Here is a 24,654-nt window from a genome sequence, read left to right on the forward strand (position 1 = left end):
AATTTGCAAGGCGGAGTACATGTAATATGCATACAGTTGGTAAGCCATCCAAATACTGGGGTGCATGATGCAAGGCCTGGCTTATGGGTCCCAAAACCTGTGACAAATGAGGGTATGTAAGTGTAAATATGGATGTGGGATCTGATGCAAGACTATGACCCTTTTCTTTGCATATAACAAGTACCTTTAAAGATGAACGTTCACCAGAAAGTAAAGCAAGATTTGCGAGACCCATCATAAATTCTGGAAGCTGCACAAAAAATCGTGTTTTAAGTACAATTCTTCACAAAGTTATTAGAGAGAGAGAGAGAGAGATAGAGAGAGAATGTATAGGTAGTATTTGAACAGCTCTTAAACAGAAATCATAAGCTTCATCTGCACAAAGGAATGTTAGTTATTGACTGAAACTCAATGATTCAATGGATTCTAATCAGAAAAATCCAATGTGTAACAGGAAAACTGGTTTCATACACAGTATGTTCTTATCCCAAGGGTAAAATAGGGTTTCTTTATTGCATCCTTTAAATCTTAACAAACCTGCAACTCTTTTAAGGGCACTCTTTCTCATATACCTCACTTGCATATTTCCAGTTGATCACCTTCCAAATGTTCTTTAAGTAATCGGGCCTGACATTTTTATACTGCAAATTGTACAAAAACACATATATAAGTTGAAATGTGTACAATTTGTATACCATACAAAAATGAATTTTGTTTAAATGCATGCTCCAAAACATCTATGCCAAGCAGAGGAGCCAAACTTGGACCTTTTGTAACCAGTGGGTCCTACAACAGAGATTCATATTTCAATAATTTGAATTCTGAAGTTTAATAGGGATACTAATTTGTTTGAATAAAACTAGTGATAACTTACCTGGTTTGATGTGGTTTCAACCACAAGCCTCTTCAACTCTATGTCAATAGCAAGCCACTGCCAAAATATATCATAAGTTTAAAATAACAAAAAAAAAAGTTGAAAGAAAAAACCAAAATGACAAAATAAAGATTAAGGAACATACCACCCATCCAGAACCTTGCACAGCAGCGCCTTTTGCGTTCTTTTTAGCAATCAATTTTTCCACAGAACTAAAGCTCTGGTTGATAGTCGAGCCCAAAGAAGGAAACAACATGCATTACTCACACAAATATGAAATAGGTATACCTAATATCAGCAGCATACAAAAAAGTATACTGAGATAGATCTTTACCTGATATCCGCTTGACTTTGGATTGACAATGTAATCGTCGAACTCGACATCAATTGGTGTCCAAAGCCTGCGGAAGATGAACCAAACAACTTTTATTTATATTACACATCTGTCACTTATTTATAAATTGAGTAAGCATTTTTTTTCTTCTTTTCTGGGCATAATAATTTTTAGCATGTAGTTATCCATTTTATGCTACTTATATAAAGTATAAACTTGTGCATGATATTTAGAAGACTGTAGCAACACTCGACAGCTTGGCCAAACAAACTTATGGTATGTACCACTAATTATATTCTATGATCCATCAGCAAACTTATGGTTACAAATGAAAAATCACTTGATTAACAGTATAATGTAAATAGATGGTCAAAGATTGTTCACAATGGACATTAAGTATATCTGAATCAACTTCTATTAGATTAAGTACTAGTTGTTCAGGCTCCACAATTATCTAGCATTTTATTTTGTTTCACTTTTTAATGATATATGAAAATCATTGTTTGATTAGAAGGTGATAAAGTAATAAAATGTTAAAAAAAATTAACCTAAAAAATGAATTAGTTTAGCCAATTCAGAAAGTTACCAATGTAAATATTGTGTGACTTCTGTTGCTGAGCAAATTAAAATTTGTGGAACAGAACCGACGTGCATTTGCTCTGTGGTACCAAAGATCACAAGAAGATAAGTTACATTCACTAAAAAAATAGATCACAGAACAAAAATGTTAACTAACCATGGGTAAAACTCTCATAATATAACCTATAAAATGATTAAATATATGAGTAAAACATAGAATAGACAAACCTTTTCCTGCTGTAATGAGGGAAAAAGCATGGACAGGAGATAACAAAGGTTCCAGCAACCAACAATTATTGTGTACCTTAATTTAGAAATTGTAAGATTTTGATAGAATTAAAACATATAATATTGACGACGAAAAGGCATTCTATATAGAATTATGAATAAAATAGGACAAAACTAACATGCCATATTGAATAATGATATACATAATATACCTTATGATCCTCCCTTAATCTTAAATTTTGTCTTGTTGAATTCAAAAAATCATTACCAACCTGCAAAAATCATGAAATTTAAAAAAACAATATTACTTAAAAATAAGACTCATGCATCTGTAATAGATGGTCAAGGAACACTAGCATCAAGGTGGTTTCAAAAGTTAAATAAGGTGGCAAGAAATTAATACACATTCAGTATTAAAAAGAGCTGCAAGAGCCTATATGGGTTTTATGATGAACTATAATGATAACATGCTTAGGATCGTACATGTGGAACAGAAATTGATCATTCCAATTTCTTGTGATCGCAGTTGAAGGACTAAACAAAGGAAAAAATGGTGATTTCCTAATATAAAATCTTTTTATTTTCTACCCAAAATCAAAATCGACTTGAGTACCATTTTATCTATTCTAACTGATTCATCATCTTCACCCTGCATATTGATTAAAATATTAACTTTAACTTCAAGTTTTTATCTCTGACATTTCATCAAACAGGTTATGTGCATCAGAAAGACAACCATGGCGGTAGATGGTGCTTGGCGGGGAAATATAAAAGAAGGAGAAGAAAATAATAGGAATTGATACCTTAGGTTGGAGAAAAGTTTGTCTCGAGGTCCTCTTCCCCCTCTTCCCTCGACGGTGACTCATAAATCCGACAGACCCATACAAAAACCTTGAACAATTCCCTCTCTAGCCACCAAGATGAACGAACAGAAGATTAGGGTTATTTTGCGATGCTAATGGTTTGGTTAGGGGGGGTGTATGAACTAAATATGAGCAATCGTCCCTAACAGAAGATCTCAATGGGACCCTGATGTCAATAGAAGGCTTTCATCCCAAGGATACCTGATGTCAAAACGTGGCCGCCAATTAGCGTTTTTTTTCATGTGGAGGATGTAGTTGGAGGTTTTCATGCAGAGAAAGCCCGAGTTATGTTGGATGAAGGACTAGGGTTGGAGGCGTTGGAGGTGGGTGAAGATGAAGTCGATCCCTAAGGCTTCTTTCTTGCTAATTCAAAGATTAGGGTCGATGGCTAAGAAGGATCGAACAAGCGGGGGTTTTGATTTTTATGGATTCCATTTCCCCCCTAGTTTTGATTTTTATGGATTCCATTTCCCCCTTAGCTATTAAAACGCGCGTTTCATTAAAATTATAAAGCGACAGCCATAGACGACGCACGTTTAAGATAAAGCACCCTCCGTGTTTTTAATTTTTTTTCTTTAGACACTAATTCAAGGGCACGCAATAATGCGTGACCTAAATCCTTAAATTTTTTGAAGAGATGACACTTTTTTAACGTCACTCTCTTTTTCGTAACATAAATCTCTGAGTGTCGTTGTTTGCGCGTCGTAAAAGGCCTTTTTTCTTGTAGTGCATCCAATATCTTGCATGGACTCATCACGAGATCTTCATAGAAGGGTGAATCCTTCCTTAGAACCATCTTGAAGGCCTCCACAGTAGTCGCCATGTCAATGTTGGGGATGCTCAGAGCTTCCCTGTTAAACCTGTTAACAAAATCCCTAAGTTGTTCCTTAGGATCCTGAACCACCCGATAGAGATCACTAGTGATCTTCTTGAAAGTTCTGCTACAAGAAAACTGGTTATTGAAAATATTGACTGAATTTGCAAATGAAGTAATAGAACAGGGAGGAACATTTAGCAGCCAGTTAGGAGCTGATCCCATGAGGGTTGAACCAAAATCCTTGCATAGGCAAGCTTCCTTCAAGTGCACTGGGATGGGAATGATCTCCATCCTTTCTCGGTATTGTGCTATGTGCACTTCAGGATCCGTAGTTCCGTCGTAAGGCTTCATGTTGGGAGTCTGGAAGTGCTTAGTGTTAGGGCCAGGATCCTCAAAGTATTCAGGATCCTCAAACCTTATCAGATATTCAGGATCCTTAACTATCTCAGGATCCCGACTATTACCATTATTATTATTTACTAATATTTATAACAATTATATTTCGTTTTAACTAACACAAGTGTAGAAATAGTCAAGAAAAAACTTATTTCTCAATAATGTTTCGTCTAAACTATGCTAAAGACCCGGAATACCTAGTCAATCAACGTTCACAAATCTGGTCATAGAGGATCTCAGGAATATTGGACATCTTGTTAGCTAGTTTAGACTATAAATTGACACATGTATCTCACACACGATACACACTGCTTACTCTTAGCTTACTCTACGAACTTTTTCACTTTTTCTTACTAAAATACTCTTTGTAATAATCAATTTATATTAATAAAATCAACAAGGCAGGTGAACATTATCACCTCTCACGGTTTTGTGCCTGAGATCCTAGCAAGGATCAAGGGATTTCCTTGTAAACAATCGTGTCATTCTCTTTACCTTTCTCTATTGCATAATTCGAACATCACATCCTCTCGTTCAATTTAGTTGATTTATACTTGTGTAATTTTTGACCAAAACAATTTGGCGCCCACCGTGGGTTCCTGGTCTTCAATATCCTTGAAAGATCATGTCTACACAACCGATCCTTTCTTCATCCTCCTCTCCTTCCATTCCTACCAAAAAACTACCACCTCCTCCAAGTGGACTCCCTCATTAGAGGAATTTGTTTGATACTTCCAATAGAAACACCCCTCCAGGCACTAAACTAGGAAGTTTGGGATCTTTAGGACTCCAAGATCCGACTGCTCTGGTCACTACTGTTGAACTCTTCGCTATGATGAGGAAAATAACGCAAAAGATGACTCGACAACATGACGATAATAGAACACTACTTAGAGAAGTGGAGAGGATGAAGGCGGAATTTTAGAAATCCCAGGAAATGATGCCTACATCTGTACAACAAAGGATCCTGAACTTCGACAATGTCAGATCCTCAGGAAATCAACAGGGGAACACAGTTCCTGCTGCTCTTGCATCACCCTGGGGAATGATTACAAACAATCGTGCATCTATAATCAATTATCTCGATGAGCCTTTCAATAATCCTAGAAACCTTGATTCTAGTAACTTCTTAAACAACAATACTATCAATACTAACTCTATCAATGTGGATGCAGGAATAAGACCAAACATGGCTAGGGAACTTTAGCAGTTGAGACAGATGATCTCAAGCGTACCTGGGGCAGTTCAACCCTTACCAAAAGAATCTCCAACAAGTCACAGGATCTCGAGATTGGCTCCTGCAATAGCCGATACTGAAGTTCCTAAGCGCTTCCTTTCTCCTAGCATGAAGCCTTACAATGGAACTACGGATCCTGAAGAGCACGTAGCACAATACCGAGAAAGGATCGAGATCATTCCCATACCATTGCACTTGAAGGAAGCTTGCCTATTAAAAGGCTTCGATTCAACCCTCATGGGATCAACTATTAAATGGCTGCTAAACGTTCCTCCATATTCTATACCACTTTGCACAATTAGTCAATATTTTCAATAACCAGTTTTCTTGTAGCAGAACCTTCAGAAATATCACTAATGATATCTATTGGGTGGTTGAGGTTCCTAAGGAACAACTTAGGGATTTTGTTAACAGGTTTGACAGGGAAGCTCTGAGCATCCCTAACATCGACATGGCAACTGTTGTAGAGGCCTTCAAGATGGGTCTAAGGAAGGATTCACCCATCTATGAAGATCTTGTGATGACCCTATGCAAGAGATTAGATGAAGTTAGGTGTCGAGCATTGAGATTCATAAGGCTTAAAGAGGATAAAGAAGTCCCAAAGAGGAGCAACCCTTCAATTCAATAGGAGAATCCCAACAAGAAGGACGAATCCTTGGCCCCAATATCCTACAAATCGAAGCCTTATTCCAAACCAGATCATCACAGGTTTAATGCCCTCGAAGATGAAGGAGAAGAAGAGGAACTTCCTAAGATCACTGACTATTGTTTCTTTATGGATGTTTTAGGTATAATCCATGCTATGCCAAATCTCGGAGAAAAAGCAAGATGGCCAAAGAAGGATATCAAGTCCACCAGTTAGAATGAAATATCCAAATGGTGTGCTTACCATGAAGACTTCGATCACATGATGGAGGATTGTATAGCCCTGCGGAAGGAGATCAACTACCTACTTATCAAGGGTCACCTTAAAGAGATCCTCGGGATAAAAAGAGAAAAATTCAAGGAGAAAAACCGAGATGGTCGCAAGATCCAAACGAAACCAGGATCTCCACCCCCAAACTCCAAGATAACTACCGTTATCTCAGGTGGATCTAACATTTGTGGTACTTCTTATTCTTAGGCTAAAAGACACTCCAAGGGCTCTAAAACAGAAAAGGAGGATAGAATCCTTGTTGACAGGGGATCCTCAGTCAACATCGTACTCTTGGATGCACTGAAGAGGATGAACATCTCGGAATTGGAGATAATCAAAAGATCCTCGGTCCTCATAGGATTTAGCGGAGAAACGAAACACACCATTGGGGAGATAAAGCTACCAATATACATAGAGGGGGTAAACTCTATACAAAATATTTGTGTCATTGACACTTTCTCTTCTTAGATATTACGTAGACCGTGGATCTACGAGATGAAAGCGGTTTCATCAACATGTCATCAGTGTGTAAAGATGCCTACTCCGTGGGGAACAACAAAGATCATAGGAGATCAACAAGAGTCAAAGGAATGTTATAAAAACTCTATGAAGCCTATGAAAAAACCCCAGCAAGCATAGAAATTAAGGAAGGGGGCATAACATGTTCTAGAAACAAGGGAGCAAGACGTGAAGGAAGTGCCCTTGAGAAGCGAGGATCCTAAAGCCAAAGTCCTCATAGGATTCTCAATACCTGAGCAAATTGAGCAAGACCTGTTGAACTTCCTTCGAACCAGAAGCAAGATGTTCGCATGGAAACACGGAGATATGACAGGTATAGACAAGAGTATTATCACTCACAAACTTAATATTGATCCTTCTTTCAGACCGATACACCAAAAGAGTAGGGAGTTTGCACCTGAAAGAAATCAGATCATCCAAGAAGAAGTGGAAAACCTCATCAAGATAGGGATGATCAAGGAAGTGAAGTTCCCGAGATGGCTAGCTAATGTAGTTGTCGTATAGAAGAATAATGGCAAGTGGAAAGTATGTGTAGACTACACGGATCTTAACAAGGCTTGTTTTACGCATCCTTTACCTCTACCACACATTGACTCCATGATACATGCAACGGATGGCCACAAACTCCTAACCTTCATGGATGCTTCAGCAGGATTCCAACAAATCCAAATGGAACCATCTGAACAAGAAGATACAACATTTATAACACCAACAGGTGTTAGGGTAGGATCCTCAAAGCCTTTAGGATCCTCAACCCTCATCCAAAATTCAGGATCCTCAACTGTCTCAGGATCTCGACTATTTCCATTATCATTATTTTCTAATATTTATAACGGTTATATTTTGTTCTTAATTAACTCATGTGCAGAAATACTCAAGCGAAGACTTATTCTCAACGGAGTTTCATCTCAACTATCATGAAGTCGGTCATGCAGGATCCCGTAAATAACATACATTTTCCTAACTAGTTTAGACTATAAATTGACACATGTATACCTCAAACACGACACTGGTTTTTACTGTAAGCTTACTATACAAATTTATTCACTTGTTCTTACTGAAATATTCTCTGTAATCACCATTTTTCATCAATAAAATCATCAAGGCATGTGATCATTATAACCTCTCAAGGTTTTGTGTCGGAGATCCTAGCAAGGATCAAGGGATTTCCTTGTACATCACTGTGTCATTCTCTTTACCATTTGCTATTGCACAATTCGAACATCATAGCCTCTCATTCAATTTGGTTGATTAGTACTTGTGTAATTTTTGACCAAAACAATTTGGCCCTCACAATGGGACCGTCATGTTCAAAATCCTCGATAGATCATGCCTGCACAACCAATCCTTTCTTCATGCACCGTTCACTCCTTCCATTCCAACCAAAAACCTACCACCTCCTCCGAGTGGACCTCTTGGTCAGAGGAAAACGCCTGACACTTCCAAGAAAAACACCCCTCAGATCACTATCAAATGAATTTTGGGATCTTCAGGACTCCAGGATCCGACTGCCTCGGTCATTATTGCAGAACCCTTCGTTATGATGAGGAAAATGATGCAACAGGTGACCCAACAACAAGAGGAGAATAGAGCATTGCTCAGAGAAGTGGAGAGGATGAAAGCGGAATTTCAAAAATCCCAGGAAACAGCACCCACAGTTGTACAATCAAGGATCCTAAACTTCGATAATGCAGGATCCTTAAGAAATCACCAGAAGAACACAATTCCTGCCACTGTTGCGTCACCCTGGCCCCTGGGGGAAAACCATGGATAATGGAGCATCTATGATCAATGATCTCAATGAGCCTTTCAATACTCCTAGAAACCTTTATTCTAGTAATATCTTAAACAACAATACTATCAATACTAACTCTACTAATGTTGATACAAGTATAAATCCAAGCATGGCTAGAGAACTTCAGAAATTGAGAAAAATGATCTCAAGCATACCCGGGGTGGTCCAACCCATAGCAGAGGTATCTCCAACAAGTCACAGGATCTCGAGATTTGCTCCCGCAATAGTCGATACCGAAATTCCTAAGTGCTTCCAAACTCTGAGCATGAAACCTTACGATGGAACTACGGATCCTGAAGAACACGTAGCACAATACCAAGAAAGGATGAAAATCATTCCCATCCCAGTGCACTTGAAAGAAGCTTGCATATGCAAAGGCTATGGTTCAACCCTTATGGGATCAACTCTCAAATGGCTGCTAAATGTTCCTCCATTTTCTATTACTTCATTTGCACACTTAGTCAATATATTCAATAACCAGTTTTCTTGTAGCAGAACCTTCAAAAATATCACTAGTGATCTCTATCAGGTGGTTCAGGATCCTAAGGAATGATTTAGAGATTTTGTTAACAGGTTTGTTTGTGAAGCTCTAAGTATCCCAAACATCGACATGGCAATTGTTTTGGAGGCCTTCGTGATGGGTCTAAGGAAGGATTCACCCTTCTATGAAGATCCTGTGATGACTCCATGTAAGAGATTAGATGAAGTTAGGTGTCGAGCATAGAGATTCATAAGGCTTGAAGAGGATAAAGAAGTCCCAAAGAGGAGTAATCCTTTAAGTCAATACGAGAATCTCAACAGGAAGGTCGAATCCTCGGCCCCAATATCATACAAACCGAAGCCCTATTCCAAACCAGATCATCACAGGGTTAATGCCCTCGAAGATGAAGGAGAAGATGAGGAACTTCCTAAGATCACTGACTATTGAAGAAAAGGATAGATAAAAAAGAAAGGAAGATGGGCAGAAGAGCTTCCTATCGTCCTATGGGCAGATAGGACTACTTCCAAAGTAGCCATATGTCATACCCCCTACTCCTTGGTTTCTGGGACAGAAGAAATAATCCTTACCAAAGTAGTGATCCCGACAGCAAGATACTTGCTCCAAAATCAAGAAAACAATGATAGGATCCTAGCCCATGATCATGACACCGTTGATGAACTCAGAGATCTTGCCAAGATACGCATTGTTGCTCATCAACAAAGAATCACCAAGGCTTACAACAAGTACCTAAAAGTTAGAAGATTCCAAATAGGACACTTGGTATTAAGGAAAACATTCCAAAACACCAAGGATCCTAGCACAGGTAAATTAGCTCCTAAGTGGGAAGGACCATATCTCATAGATGTTGAAGCAGGTAAAGGAGCATATTGGCTAGAAACACTCGAAGGAGACATTTTACTAAGATCCTGGAATGCTATACATCTTAAATCATACTACATGTAAACAAGATAGATTGATCTTCAACAAAATTAGGGTGCACATATTATTTACCTTAAACTTTTTGTCATCACTTAATTTCTCATTGAATAAATCACTAACTTAATCATCGGAGGGGCGTTAACTAGACTAACGCCCACCCCTTGCTAACGTTTGCTATGCAGAACAATGTACAACTAAGGAAATTAATAAGAAATGATACTTAAACATAAGGATCTTCAAGGTTAAAGATCCTGAAACATAAGGATGTTGACACATGAAGATCTTAGCATCTTAACACTTGAACAACTCCATTATATCAACGGTATGATCTTTAAATATCATATACACAATCTAGAGATTGATCATCTCTCTTCGTTGGTCGTTTTCCACATTCTCTCCTGTCCATGCATGGCTTGTTCATCCTTCTCCACTCGGATCCTTAGATCAGCGGAAACATGATCAGAGACCTAAAACAGACATAGTGGGTCAGCAAAAGGTACAATAAAAGATAGAACGAGAATAAAACCAACACTTACATCTTGGGAGAAAGAGACCAATTTTTGGATCGCTTCCTCAGCCTAATGCTCTCCAAAGATACATATGCAAAATCAACAGTTTTCCATTTCTAGGATCCTAGGGTCTTCACTGTCAAGTCAATGGTCAATCTTTTGAGAGGCAGAGAAGATGACCTCTTCTCCTTTTTCATCATCGGCTAATCCTTCAACATGGTTGTGTCAAGATCAGCGAGTGTAAAGCAAGCACTGGAGCGGGTGACTTCGGATCCTATATAAATATATAACAAACGAAAGGAATCAAGGGTCCTTACCTATCAACATGAGGTCAATGGCAAAAGATCCTTCTTGCAGAGTGGCTTGATCAAATCAAAATTATCTCTCAGCTTCAGACAGGGCCAAGAACTTCTCGATCTTCTCTTCAGATTCCTCAGCAACAGGGAAAAGCTCTTTGAATTTGAAAGCTACAAATGAGAAAACGAAATAAAAAGATGTGAATTATAGGATCCATATGTTAATATAAAAGAATCCTACCCTTCTTGACCTAGGCATCCGGCAGGAGATCCCCACTAGGAACAGAGTCACGTCTCACAAAAAGGTATTTTTCTTTCCAAGCTTTGTCATTTTGTTTATTTTTCAGGACTAGAGTAGATCTGTGGGCTTTGACTTTGAGGAGAAAGTGAGAATTCCTGAAGGTTGTGAGATCATACATGCAGGCCAGTTCATGAAGATCTATATCAAGGCCTTTTGACTGATTTACTTGGTCAATCCAACATAGGACCCTCCAAACAATCGGCATGGCTTGAATATATGAGACCCCAGTTATGCTGAAGAATTTAGAGCCAATCCCAGGAAAAGGGTATTTCAAACCTAGGAAGAAGGGGTATTCGGGGAAGCACACTTAGGTAGGAGAAACAATGTCAAGTTGGATGAGAGGGTTGAAGGGCCCAAAAACGGCTTTAAGAGGGAAGGCTCCATTGAGTCTCAAATACTCAATATCATCGTCACCAAAGGAACACGTCTGCTCGTAGGAGAGAATCCCTTGGTCGATGAAGTCGTCTTTAAGAAGAGCTAAGATGTTTTTGGGAGAAACAACCGTTTTTCTAACCATGATAGAAGAAGTAAAACCGTAGAAGAAAAAGAGATAATTACCTTCTAATAAATCGTTGTTAATCGAAAGATACGAAGGGAGAGTAAATAAAATCATGAGACAAACCATCTCTATTTATACTAGACCAACAGTTGATTTGACCGCTTGATAACGGCTAGTAAACAATCTGTTAGAATTTATTTACTTTAAGTTATTCCTTCAATATTATCGAAACTAACTCACTTATTTTCAGAAATAACTTACGGGCAATTGTTTGGGCCACGATCCTCAAACCTTATCAGATATTCAGGATACTCAGCTATCTTAGGATCCCGACTATTACCGTTATTATTATTTACTAACATTTATAACAATTATATTTCGTTTTTAACTAACACAAGTGCAAAAATAGTCAAGAGACTTATTCTTAATAGAATTTCGTCTCAACTATGCTAAAGACCCGGAATACCTAGTCAATCAACGTTCAAAAAGTTGGTCATAGATGATCCCGGGAATATCGAAAATCTTGGTAGCTAGTTTAGACTATAAATTGACACATGTATCTCACACACTATACACACTACTTACTCTTAGGTTACTCTATGAACTTTTTCACTTGTTCTTACTGAAATACTCTCTGTGATCATCAATTTATATTAATAAAATCATCAAGGTATGTGATCATTATCACCTACCAATGTTTTGTGCCAGAGATCCTAGAAAAGATCAAGGGCTTTCCTTGTAAACAATAATGTCGCTCTCTTTACCTTTCTCTATTGCATAATTCGAACATCACAGCCTCTCATTCAATTTGGTTGATTTATACTTGTGTAATTTTTGACCAAAACACTTAGGAACTTCGGTATCGGCTTTCGCAGGAGCAAATCTCGAGATCTTGTGACTTGTTGGAGATGCTTCTGGTATGGGATAAACTACTCTGGGTACGCTTGAGATCATCTGTCTCAACCACTAAAGTTCCCTAGCCATGTTTGGACTTATTCTTGCATCAACATTCATAGCGTTAGTACTGATAGTATTGTTGTTTAAGAAGTTACTAGAATCAAGGTTTCTAGGAGTATTGAAAGGCTCATCAAGATCATTGATCATAGATGCTTGATTTTTCATAGTCGTCCCCCAGGGTGATGCAGCAGTAGCAGGAGTTGTGTTCCCCTGTTGATTTCCTGAGGATCCTGCATTGTCAAAGTTTAGGATCCTTGGTTGTATAACTATGGGCATTGTTTCCTGGGATCTCTGAAATTCCATCTTCATCCTCTCCACTTCTCTAAGTAGTGTTCTATTGTCGTCTTGTTGCTGAGTCATCTGTTGCGTCATTTTCCTCATCATAGCAAAGAGTTCAGCAGTAGTGACCGGAGCTGTCGGATCCTGGAGTCCTGAAGATCCCAAACTTCCTTGGTTAGTTACCGAAAGTGTGACAACCCAAAATTTCTAGTTTACATTCTTCATTTTTATCAAAGTTAGCTTCGTTTTGCTATTTTATAATGAAGTCTCGAGTCTAAAAGAGTGCTTAAGGTTTAGTATAATTGAAATACGCGTCGGAGGATGGGTTAGTTTGGGTGTAGCATTGGAAAAACGAGCCAAACACACCAAACCAGGTGTGTGCGGCCGCACACTAGTGTGTACGGCCAGCCAGCCACACACAGGCCAACCACACACACCCCCAACCACACACACCCTCCTATATATACTATCCTTGGTCATTTTGATCATTTCTTACACTCTTACAAAGCTAGGACTCGAAAATCCTCTCAAGTATCATCCGGAAAGGTAACATCTTTCACAAAGAACACCAAGAACACCATGTTTCCTGGCAGCACACGCTTCTGGCAACACACCTGGCTGCACACATGGCCGCACACACGTGCTGGCAGCACACCTGGCCGCACACATGGCCGCACTCACACATATAGTGTGTATTCAGTCCATACACTCTCTTGTATAGCCTTTTAACCCTTAGTACAATCATTTATGGTTGTAACACTTCAATATAAGTGTTTACTAGTCCCTAAAATGGTCCCAATTCAATAGTTAGTTGTTCATGACACTAATTATATTCATATATGTATCAATATGTGCTAAATAGGATTCGCGTGTGTACTCAAGTCACCACTTGATACTTAGCAACAAATCCAACATTGTCATCAGAACCACTCACTACAGGTGAGTTCATACCCCTGAATGAACCTTTTAAATGTTTTTATACGTTTTATAGGGGGGAAATACAAGTTAAACATGCCATTTATCATATCAATCATATGTGATTGATAACCCGCATGCACAAGGATTTACCACACTGTAAACTGTTTTACCGAGTATGATGACTATAAATGGTTTTCTAAAATGTTTTCACTTGTTCAAAATTCTCACTTATACTGTTTATTCAAAGTCTCATTTCAAACTGAAAGGTTTCCAAAGAATTTCTAAAGGTTTTAAATCAAACTTATTTCACAAAGGAATACCAAGTCGTGATTTTCTTAATATATAAAGGTTTTCCAAAGTTTACGTCTATGTTTTTATACTTCTACTTGGTTAAGATACCACTGCGTTATTTCTGTTTAGTTAATACTTCCACTTCGTGATGCACTTATACTTGATAACGTTTCCACTTCGTGATACACTTATACCTGCTGGACGCTTATACTTGTTCACACTCTTACTTAGTGATACGTTTCTACTTCACTTATACTTAGTATCGCTTCTACTTCACTTATACTCGATACGCTCCTACTTCACTTGATGTCGCTTCTACTTTGTGATACACTTACATTTGGCATGCTTGTGCTTCACGATTCGGTTATTCCACTCTGTACACTTATACTTCACGATATGAATCCACTTGTTACACACTCAAGCATAGTTAGAAGTATGTTTGTGCTTGTCTAGATGCATAAAAGTAATGATTGAAGGACTTAGGAAGGCTTGTCTGCCCTATTTCCTTTTCTTCGTTGAGATGTGGTCTGGTGGGATCGGATGTCCATCCGAAGGTCATTTGATTCATTAGTTATATGTACACAAGCATGGACATACGGGATTACTTCAGTCAGTTCAGTTATCAGTCTTTACCTCTAGTTCAGCACTTAAATTAGAAACCCACTACCCACTATTTGGAAGTCTCTACCCACTATTTGGGATGCATCTTTAGGACACGGCCTTCTCCGTCGTCTAGTTGGTAATCAGAGTCTCCTGTAGGGAGAGCGGACATTGTGTGTATAGATCTATACGGGATTGACACCCCCGCACCCTGACTGCTAGCTACAGTCCACGGCCTACCAAGCCAAGGGGTGACAAATGTCATATTCTCTAGACGCTTGTAGGGCGTCTCGTACTCTAGTGTCGGTTAGTATGGTTATGAGTATCCCAGGTTGCCTTATAATTCATGGCCTTAAGGTAACGGTATTTCACCAACAAATTTACACTGTATACTGGTAACTCATTTTCAGAGTCACACTGTTTTGACCTTGCAAGATGTATCTTTCATTTGATACTGTCTGCGGTCTGTATTCACTGTTTTAGACCTTACCAGCTGTACCTTTCATTTGGTACCTTCTAGGGTCTGTTTTCTTTTTTGTTAGACTAAATCAGGCGTGTCGTTCGTTCGATACTCTCCTGGAGTCTATGATTCCTTTACCTTAGTCAGCAGTCCTCACTGCTGAGGCATATGTTATTTCCCTGATTTCTCTTGCTTTCTTTAATAATCAAATTCAATATTTTGATAATGATAGCGATTAAGGGAAAACTACTTTTTACCACACAACTCTGTCCAGTCTTGGTAGAAGGCTGCTTTTATTAAAGAAAATATAGGATTTTCTGGAAAGAACTCTAATACACTGTAATCACTTAAACTACTACTTTTATTAAAGTTGTTTGAATAAAAACGTCACTAAATGCTTATGAACTCACCAGCATTTGTAAAAATGCTGATACTCGCTTTTCAAATAACTTGTATTCTCAGGACAGCATTAGACAGGTACATTCCCGGAGCTGCTGATGAAGATGGCTTAGTACCTTGTTGTACTTATTATAATTGCTTGTATACTTTGATACCTTGTAATGTAAACCATGTAAAATTATTACTATTAATGCAATGTTTTGTTGTACTTTGATTACTATAATGCATGTGTTGTGATACTTGACATGACGTCATCCACCCCAGAACGTTTCCACCGTTCCGGTTTTGAGGTGTGACAGAAACGGTGTTTCTCTTAGAAGTATCAGGGGCTTTACTCTGACCAGGGGGTCCACTCGGAGGAGGTGGTAGGTTTTTTGGTTGGAATGGAAGGAGCGGGGTATGAAGAAATGATCGGTTATGTAGACATGATCTTTTGAGGATTTTGAACACCACGGCCCCATGGTGGGCGCCAAATTGTTTTGGTCAAAAATTACACAAGTATAAATCAACCAAAGTGAATGGGCGGCTGTGATATTCGAATTGTGCAATAGAGAAAGCTAAAGAGAATGACACGATTGTTTACAAGGAAAGCCCTTGATCCGTGCTAGGATCTCCTGCACAAAACCTTGGGAGGTGATAATGATCACGTGCCTTGATGATGTTATTAATATAAAATGATGATTGTAGAGAGTATTTCAGTAAGAACAAGTGAAAAAGTTCGTAGATTAAGCTAAGAGTAGGTAGAGTGTGTCGTGTGCAAGATACATGAGTCAAATTATAGTCTAAACTAACTAACAAGATGTCCGATATTCTCATGATCCTATATGACCGACTTTGTGAACGTTGTTTGACTTGGTATTTCGAGTCTTTAACATAGTCTAGATGACTCTTTGTTGAGAATAAGTCTTCTCTTGACTATTTCTGCACATGTGTTAATTAAGAACAAAATATAACTGTTATAAATGTTAGTAAATAATAATAATAATGATAATAATGGTAATAGTCGGGATCTTGAATATCTGATGAGGTTTTAGGATCCTAAATGCTTTGAGGATCCTGGCCCTAACATATATATTTTGGTCAAAACTTTATTAAGTATTATTCAACCAAATTGTATGAGAGGGTGTGGAGTTTGAGGTAATGCAAATATCGAATAGTGGTCAAAGTGAGACAAGTGGATTACAAGGAAAGCCCTTGATCCTTTTTAGGATCTCTGACATAAAACATTGGGAGGCGGTAATGATCACTTGCCTTGTTGTTTGTATTGATTTCAATGAGAAGTTACAGAAAAGATGAAGATAATATGAGTACAAATGTCATAATAGAACTAATTGTGTGTAGGGTATGTATTACAGGTGTATTTATAGTCTAGACTAAATAACAACAAGTCTAATATTTTCGGGATCCTCTTGAATGAGCATATGCACGTTGTTTGACTTGGCATTCCTTAGTTTTAATCCTGGTTGCAATGATTCTTTGTTGAGAACAAGTTTCATATTGACCATTTCTATACATCTGAGAAACAAAAATCGAAATATGACCGTTAAGAGTGTTAGGAAATAAAAATAAAAATGGTCAGGATCCAGAGAAAGGTTTGGGATCCTGAATAGGTTGAGGATCTTGGCCCTAACAATTGGCCCCAAATTATACCTGCAAAACAATAAGGTTAATTTCAAATATTTAAAGGTATAATTTTTAAATAAATAGTGAGAAAATAAATATTCTAAAGTTCTAAAGTATAGTGTAATTTGAATTTCAACGGGTAGATTTCTAGCCGTTTAAGCTGGCACATAAATCTGTAAAATCACCTTTCTACCTTACCATAATTCATGTATAAATATGATATTCAGGAATTTTTTGTCTTACTCGTTCAAATCCCTTCAGATGTTGATCGAATGTCATTGAAGGTACTATCCTCGTTGATTTTCTTCCTATCTTATTGGTATGAAAGTAACTTGCTCTCGTACAAACATCATTGTCGTTCCTGATGATGATTTCATCGATAAAAAGGCCTTGTCTTACGAGGAAACTTGTACTTTCTATGACAACAACATCGAAGCCCTAAAATCGGTTAGGTCTTTTCCTATCGGTGTCGTGTTTAGAGATTTTGTTGCACAGATCCAACCAGATTTTGTTTCTTCTTCTTGGGGATGTTTTCCCGACTACCCTTTCATGATAGGTCTTTCTTATCCTTTTCCCAAGATTATTTTTGAGTTCTTCTAGATTACCAAAGTCTCAAATATTCAAACCATGCCAACAGTTTGGAGGATCCTCTACTGGATTCATCGACTGAACTGCTCCATGGATCTTGGTATTGCTTTAAATGATTTAGCCCACGTCTATGAACTTTCGATCTTTGTAAATTCTCCTTTCTTTCTGAAAGTCAAAACTGATAAAGCACCCCTTATTCTGAAATCCAAGCTTAATGATGGTTCTTGTGAAGGAAAATACTTTTTCGTGAAACACGACTCCATTCCTGATGGAGACCTTTTGCCACAGTCTTGGGTTAAAAAGGGTATGGTTTCATATTTATATGCTAAGGATCCTAGCATTCATACTTCTTATGTTGTTTGATTTTTTGGATCTTTCAAGTTTGAATAGCTTGTTCCTCCCGTTGAAGACACTAAAGATAGGATCAAAAATTTCCTCGCCCTACCCGAGATTGACAGAACATTTAAGCAGAATCACCTTATTCACCAAGAAAGCTCAACTGCCATTATCCCCATGGTTACCGACAACGATCCTAAATTTTAGTTTATCTTGTAACATCCCAAGTCATAATCAAGAGTTCGGGGGGCAAAGTGTAAGTTTGGAAAACAAGAACTCGGCGAGTAGGAGCTGCAACTCGTCGAGTCTAAGCGTGTGTAGGGCACGTCTTAAGTGATCGGACTCGCCGAGTCGGAGGCTGGACTCGACGAGTTCGTGCTGGAATGAGAAACCCTAATTCCTAGGGTTTGCACCCTATTTAAGGAGCCTTAAGCCCCCATTTCGGCCCCTTATTACTCCCCTGAGAATCAGCAACCCTAAAATCATAAGTGGGAGCCTTGGGAGCATTTTGGAGCTTGATAAGTGGATTCAGGAAGGAATTCTTGAAGATTAAAAAGCTTGGATCAAGGAGGCTTGAGGAGATTTGGATTACTCTTTAGTTGGAGGTTGTTTTGAGGTAAGGATTCGTCATCTTGGCTTTATTTCTTCTAGATCCACCCTTCTTGGAGCTTTAGGGTTTGTTTGGAGGAATTTATGATGAGATCTTGATGCATGAACTAGATCTGGAGTTGAAACTCCAGATCTGAGTTCTATATGCATTCTATGTGAAAAAAGCCCTTTGTTTAGCTATGCAAAAGCCAGCCTAATGAGTTAAGTCCCTTTCTAGCTTGGTTTTTGGTATTACGGGGCAAGAAGCACGTAAAGGTAGAAACTTTATGTTGCTAATGGACCTTAGAGACCCAGATCTATTGTTTGGAGCAAAGGAGTAGCTCTGTGATTCGAGATTATGAGAATGCACATATGGACTCGGCGAGTCTGGGAGATAACTCGGCGAGTCGGGCTAGAGATCATACTTTGAGTCGCGTAGAAACTCGGCGAGTCGTATGGGTGAATCGGTGAGTCTTATGATGATGAGCTTGGACTTGACGAGTTGGAAGAACAACTCGGCGAGTCTGATGAAGATTGTCGTTGACTCGGCGAGTCTGTTCTTGGACTCGGCGAGTCTTGTCGTGGAACCCTAGCCTTTTCTGGTTAAGCCGTGTCTCGGTGAGTTGAGTAGGATGGGACTCGAAGATTGTTGGACTCGACGAGTCTCGGGGTGACTCGGCGAGTTGAGTCGTGATTGGGAGTTTCTGAGTATAGGGACTCGACGAGTCAACGCGTTGACTCGGCGAGTAGGGTCAACCAGGAAGGTTGACTTTGTCTGAGGACTTTGACTTTGACCAAGGGTTGACCAGTTGACTTCCAGGGGTATTTTGGTAATTATTTGTATTCATTGGATTTGGTTATTTGGTAATGTTTAGTGGTGGAGTTCGTGTCGGTCGGAGCAGCGTGATCTTTTTCTTCAGCCGACAGTTACAGGTGAGTTATCCTCACTATATCAACAGGGTCTAAGGCACCAAGGCCAGCCCTTTATCGGATTGAAATCCGGGTATCTGTTTGATATGTTATTGCTTGCTATGTCTGTATCCTGGTTATTAGGATGGTGTATGTTAGAGACCTGGTTAAGGTCGGTACCCTGGTATATAGGATGGTACTATGTTAGAGACCTGGTTAAGGTTGGTATCCTGGTATATAGGATGGTGCTATGTTAGAGACCAGGTTAAGGTCGGTATCCTGGTATATAGGATGGTGCTATGTTAGTGACCGGTTAGGTCGGTATCCTGGTTAGGATGTTGTTATGATATGTGATCTGCTAGATCGGTTTGATTAGTTGTGAATTGTTATATGATTATATGTTTATGTTCACATGGTTGTTGGACTGGGGTTGGGTTGAGGCGGATCCTGCTTTGTGCTGTAGTCCAACATACCCAGGGCGGACCGGTTAGACCGAAGGCCCGGCGAGCGGTCCGGATAGGCTGAAGGCCCCAAGAGGACGGACCAGACGTACCAAGGCTCGTAGAGTGGACCAGGTGGACTGAAGGCCTGGTGTAGGCGGACCAGTCATACTGTTGACTCGGAGAGTGGACCAGGTGGACTGAAGGCCTGGTGCGGGCGGAACAGTCACACTGTAGACTCGGAGGGAGAGTGGACCAGGTGGACTGAAGGCCTGGTGCGGGCGGACCTGTCACACTGTAGACTAGGAGAGAGAGTGGACCGGGTGGATTGAAGGCCTGATGCAGGCGGACCAGTCATATTGTAGACTCGATATGCATGGCTGTTCTGTTTATGTTATGATATGTGTATGGTATTGTGGTTGGTATTTTGGGGGTAACTCACTAAGCTTTCAGGCTTACAGTTTCAGTGTATTGTTTCAGGTACTTCAGGAGACCGTGGCAAGGCAAAGGCGTGATCGTACCGCTCCTCAATTTTATGTTGATGTTTCTAGGATACTCTAATAATAAATGAACTGAAAACCTTTTTGTAATAACTTAATGAATATGGGTTGTTTTTGAAAATTTTAATTTGGTTGTAAATTTTCACGGTGTTACAAGTTGGTATCAGAGCCTTGGTTTGAGTGAATTGGAGGAACATTCGTGTGAATCCAGTCTCAAATCAAGGAGAGTTTTCAAAGTGAAATTGAAACGTATTCAAAAATAAGTAGAGGATACAGAGGTACGATCAGCCAGAGCCAGTAAGTAGACCCCAAAATACCATACAAGTTATTTGATTATGTGATATGTTAGAATAGCATGCTAGTACTAGGCTAGGGATCTTCAGGAATTGCATGATAGAATTGTCTGATTTTATGACGCCTGCTAGCCTAGGGTTCCCTGTTATGTGGGGTAGTTAGCAGTTCCTCTAGAGGTGAGGATTGAGTGTTGCCATGTATATGTTTATCGCTAGGGTGTTGTGGTGATACTTGATATAAATATAGGTAGGTGTGGAAGGTAGTATGGGCCCGTACTACTGAAAGCACAGGACCCATACGCGTATCAAGGAAGTCACAACCCCTAGGGTCGAGTTGGGAGTTGGTTCCCGGGTTATTGGGGAAGCATCTGATTTTTCTTGCGGCGTATTTTCAACATGGTGGTTACGAGGCATGCCGGGGGTGGATTCGGGTCAGGATCGGGATCAGGAGAGGGCGGTCAGGATGGATCAGCGACGCCCGAGGTCATTGGTCAAATGAGTACGGATGAGTTGGATGCCAGGATTCGTGAGATCCTGCACGATGAGGTTGCTGCTATGTTCCGGGCCGAGTTGGCGGAACTGTTTGGGTCGATCAAGACCGTCATGGTTGAGTACTTTGATGAGTGTTGTGCGGCTCTAGCAGAGACAGCAGCCGCAACGGCTGCGGCAACGGTAGGTGGAGGAGCTGGTCGGGGTTTTCAGTATCGGGACTTCGATAATACGAAGCCCCCTACTTTTGATGGATTTCAGGATCCGATCGTTGCTATGAGATGGTTGTCGGACATGGAGGGGTGTTTCTTCATGTGTTCATGCCCTGCGGATCAGAGGGTGAGGTGTGCTTTAAACCTTTTAAGGCTCGGGGCAAAGGATTGGTGGAGGTTGACTACGCGATCTTATTCTGATGTGCAGCGAGCTGTGGTTTCATGGGATCAGTTCCGGGAGATGTTCAGTACACGTTATGTTCCGCAAGTTGAGAGATAGAGGTTGGCTCAGGAGTTCCTGGAGCTGAAGCAGGATTCAGAGTCGGTGACGGAGATCATCAGGATGCTCACGGAGAGGGCGATGTTTTGCCCTGAGTTTGCTTCAGAGCAGGCTCAGATGTCCCAATATCTGAGTATGCTCAAGAGGGATATCAGGCAGTTCGTGTCTACGCAGAGGTGCGAGACCTTACAGGAGTTGCAGGAGGCCGTTTGGCAGCGTGAGTTGGAGATTGAGTTACAGTTGAGAGAGCAGTCGCAGCCGGCGCTGAAACGGTCCAAGACAGTTGATTCCAGGCTTGGAGATCAGGGCAGCCGCACTTGTGGGAAGTGTGGGAAGGATCACATCGGAGCTTGTAGGTTTGATGGTGTGTGCCGCAAGTGCGGGAGGGAGGGGAATTACGCGAAGGATTGTCGTCAGTCCGCCCCGGTTTAGGATATGAGGATTTGTTATCAGTGCCATCAGGTTGGTCACATGAGGGTCAACTGTCCACAGTTTGTTTCCAAGCCAATGCAGGTTCCAGCACCAGCCACTTTGAGGACTACAGGCGGGGGCCAGGGTAGAGCGGATCCTCCGAGGGCTCAGGGGCGCTCTTTTCAGCTCACAGCAGAGGAGGTCAGAGCGGAGCCGGATGCGGTTGCGGGTATGTTTTCGTTTTGTTGTTTTCTGGTTATCTTGTTATTTTGTGGTGATCTATTTTATTCGCCATTCTGCGTGTTTCATGGGTTGGTTGAAAGTGATAATATTAAGGAGTTGTAAATGGTTAGCATCCAAGGGATTGATGGTCAGAATTTGTTTGTATGGTCTTGTTGTCGGATATAGCAATTATGAGTTGAGAAGTGTTCAGCGGAGAGTCGAGCTCCCTTAGAGTTCGAGATGTGCGATGCCGGAGGAGTGATTTTGTGGAGGTTGCTCGTTTTAGAGGGGATCAGTTCATGGATAAGGGGGGAATATGTTGAGTAGGGTTGTTTAAGTGATGTCGATTGGGTCACCGGTGGTTGGAAGTCAGTGCTCTAAGTGGGGGATAATTGGAAAATTCTCAGGAGGGTCGATAAGCGTAGAGTTTGATTAGCTGTTTGGGATCCAGCAGTGTTTTAGTCAGCCAATAGTGTGGGCTGGTATGAGTAAGTGACAGACCGATGGGGCGGAGTACAGACCAAGAATTTCGGAAAAGCGATTGGTTGCTGTGAGGCCTAGGTTCAGGCCGGGATTTGAGTATATTGAATAGAGTTAGAGTTCAGAACCCCTAGAGGGCTAGAACAGTATGTATGGGAGAGATTCCCAGGAGGAATAGTTCGGAATGATGTATGATAGTTTGAGCGGTCCGGGGAGACTGAAGGCCGGTGGGCGTACCAGTCAGGCCGAAGGCTCGGGAAAACGGTCCAGACAGGCTGAAGGCCCTGGAGGGCGGTCCAGACATGTTGAAGGTTCTGAGAGTGGTACAGATTGGCTGAAGGCCTGGTAAGGCGGTCCAGTCATGCTGAAGACTCTGTAAGGGTTGATAGATCTGTATGCGGAAAGTGATTTGAGTATGCTGCTATGCAGTAGCAAGCAGTGGATCTGGCCCCGAGTATTGATCTTGTTTTTGGAAGCCAGTGCATGGACCCGAGAGTCCTTGCGAGTAGATTTTGAGCATGTGCGATGCATGGAGTAGCGGTTACTCTACAAGGGATAGTGCAGAGTGGGGTGTGAGCACCGTGGCACTTGTCTGAAGTGGCAAGGTTGGCAAGTAGATTTCCTTGGATAAGGAAAGGGAAAGGAATTTAACTCCGGGAGTGAGTGTGGGTTCACGGAAGTGAAAGCAGTGGTGAGAATGGATGATTGAGAGTATTTCAATTATGGTTGTTGAGCACTGTGATTGTGCCAGTGGTATGGAAGCACATCCGGATTGGGTGTCTGTTGAGGTTGCGGAAGAATTTCCGGTGGTATAGGACCGGAGGAGTCCGGAAGGGATGCAAGGATGGAGCCTTGGAGTTCCGGTATGGTTGTGATCAGGAGGTTATGTATGTAGCGGTAATTCATCCTGGGGATGTTTGGAGGTATCGTCAGTGTGTCGGGTTTTTCCAGCCCGAGGATGTTAGAGTAGGTTCAGCACGTGCATGTGATTGCAGAGGAGAGCTCATGGGAGTTGCTCAGGAGCTGAAGGATGTGTCATCATGTTAGCACGGAAGGAAAAGAGTTGGATTCGGAAGAGAAGCGAGATAAGTCCCAGCAGTAAATTCGATAAGTTATGGCAAGCGACTAAAGGGGTAGCAGTTGGTACTGGGCCAGGACCCGGTGGTTCATGGTGATATCTAGTTTTGCAAAATAGAAATGATTGTGTGGTTTGGAATGATGGAAGTATCAGCGGGTGATCATTGGTTGATAAGTATGGTTGTCAGAGAAAGAAGTCGGTGGTCGGCTTGAAGCAGTTGTCGTGACTCTGTGAGAAAGAGATGGACTTTATAGGGGTTTGATGACAGTGTTTGGAGGAACCTGGGTCGGTTGAGACTAGGAGGTTCATTGTGGGGGTAGTATCTGGAATTGTGTGCTGCAGCAGGCTTCGAGGACGAAGTCTAATTTAAGTGGGGGAGAATTGTAACATCCCAAGTCAGAATCAAGAGTTCGGGGGGCAAAGTGTAAGTTTAGAAAAGAGGAACTCGGCGAGTAGGAGCTGCAACTCGTCGAGTCTAAGTGTGTGTCGGACATGTGTTAAGTGATCGGACTCGCCGAGTCGGAGGCTGGACTCGATGAGTCCGTGCTGGAATGAGAAACCCTAATTCCTAAGTTTTACACCTTATTTAAGGAGCCTTAAGCCCCCATTTCGGCCCCTTATTACTCCCTTGAGAATCAGCATCCCTAAAATCATAAGTGGGAGCCTTGGGAGCTTTTGGAGCTTGATAAGTGGATTTAGGAAGGAAGTCTTGAAGATT

General features: G+C 40.7%; 1 protein-coding gene and 1 long non-coding RNA gene across 2 annotated transcripts; both read right to left on the bottom strand.

Annotated features, from left to right (window-relative positions):
* Window positions 1-372: 372 nt before the first annotated feature.
* Window positions 373-1,130, bottom strand: LOC145053665 (superoxide dismutase [Mn], mitochondrial-like). Its single transcript, XM_079001752.1, has 4 exons — window positions 1,020-1,130; window positions 875-931; window positions 722-786; window positions 373-654 (listed from the first exon to the last, which is right to left on the bottom strand). The coding sequence occupies exons 1-4, from the start codon at window positions 1,128-1,130 to the stop codon at window positions 549-551; spliced, it is 339 nt and encodes a 112-aa protein (XP_078857878.1). The 3' UTR covers window positions 373-548.
* Window positions 1,131-1,793: 663 nt separating this feature from the next.
* LOC145068063 (uncharacterized) lies at window positions 1,794-2,405 on the bottom strand. The gene is made up of 3 exons (XR_013688927.1): window positions 2,228-2,405; window positions 2,016-2,091; window positions 1,794-1,867 (listed from the first exon to the last, which is right to left on the bottom strand). It is a non-coding gene; the product is annotated as an uncharacterized LOC145068063 (long non-coding RNA).
* Window positions 2,406-24,654: the final 22,249 nt, after the last annotated feature.

The sequence above is a fragment of the Lactuca serriola genome, chromosome 1 (genome assembly GCF_051521515.1).
Source record: "Lactuca serriola cultivar US96UC23 chromosome 1, Lser_US96UC23_V15, whole genome shotgun sequence".
In the NCBI taxonomy this organism is placed as follows: domain Eukaryota; kingdom Viridiplantae; phylum Streptophyta; class Magnoliopsida; order Asterales; family Asteraceae; genus Lactuca; species Lactuca serriola.

Bases quoted from the DNA above. Each gene is read 5' to 3' on its own strand.
- LOC145053665 (XM_079001752.1), bottom strand. From the start codon at position 1,130: ATGTTGTTTCCTTCTTTGGGCTCGACTATCAACCAGAGCTTTAGTTCT. The intron at 932-1,019 runs GTATGTTCCTTA...ATATTTTGGCAG, and splicing joins TGCAAGGTTCTGGATGGGTG to TGGCTTGCTATTGACATAGA. The intron at 655-721 runs ATTTAAACAAAA...ATATGTGTTTTT, and splicing joins ATAGATGTTTTGGAGCATGC to GTACAATTTGCAGTATAAAA.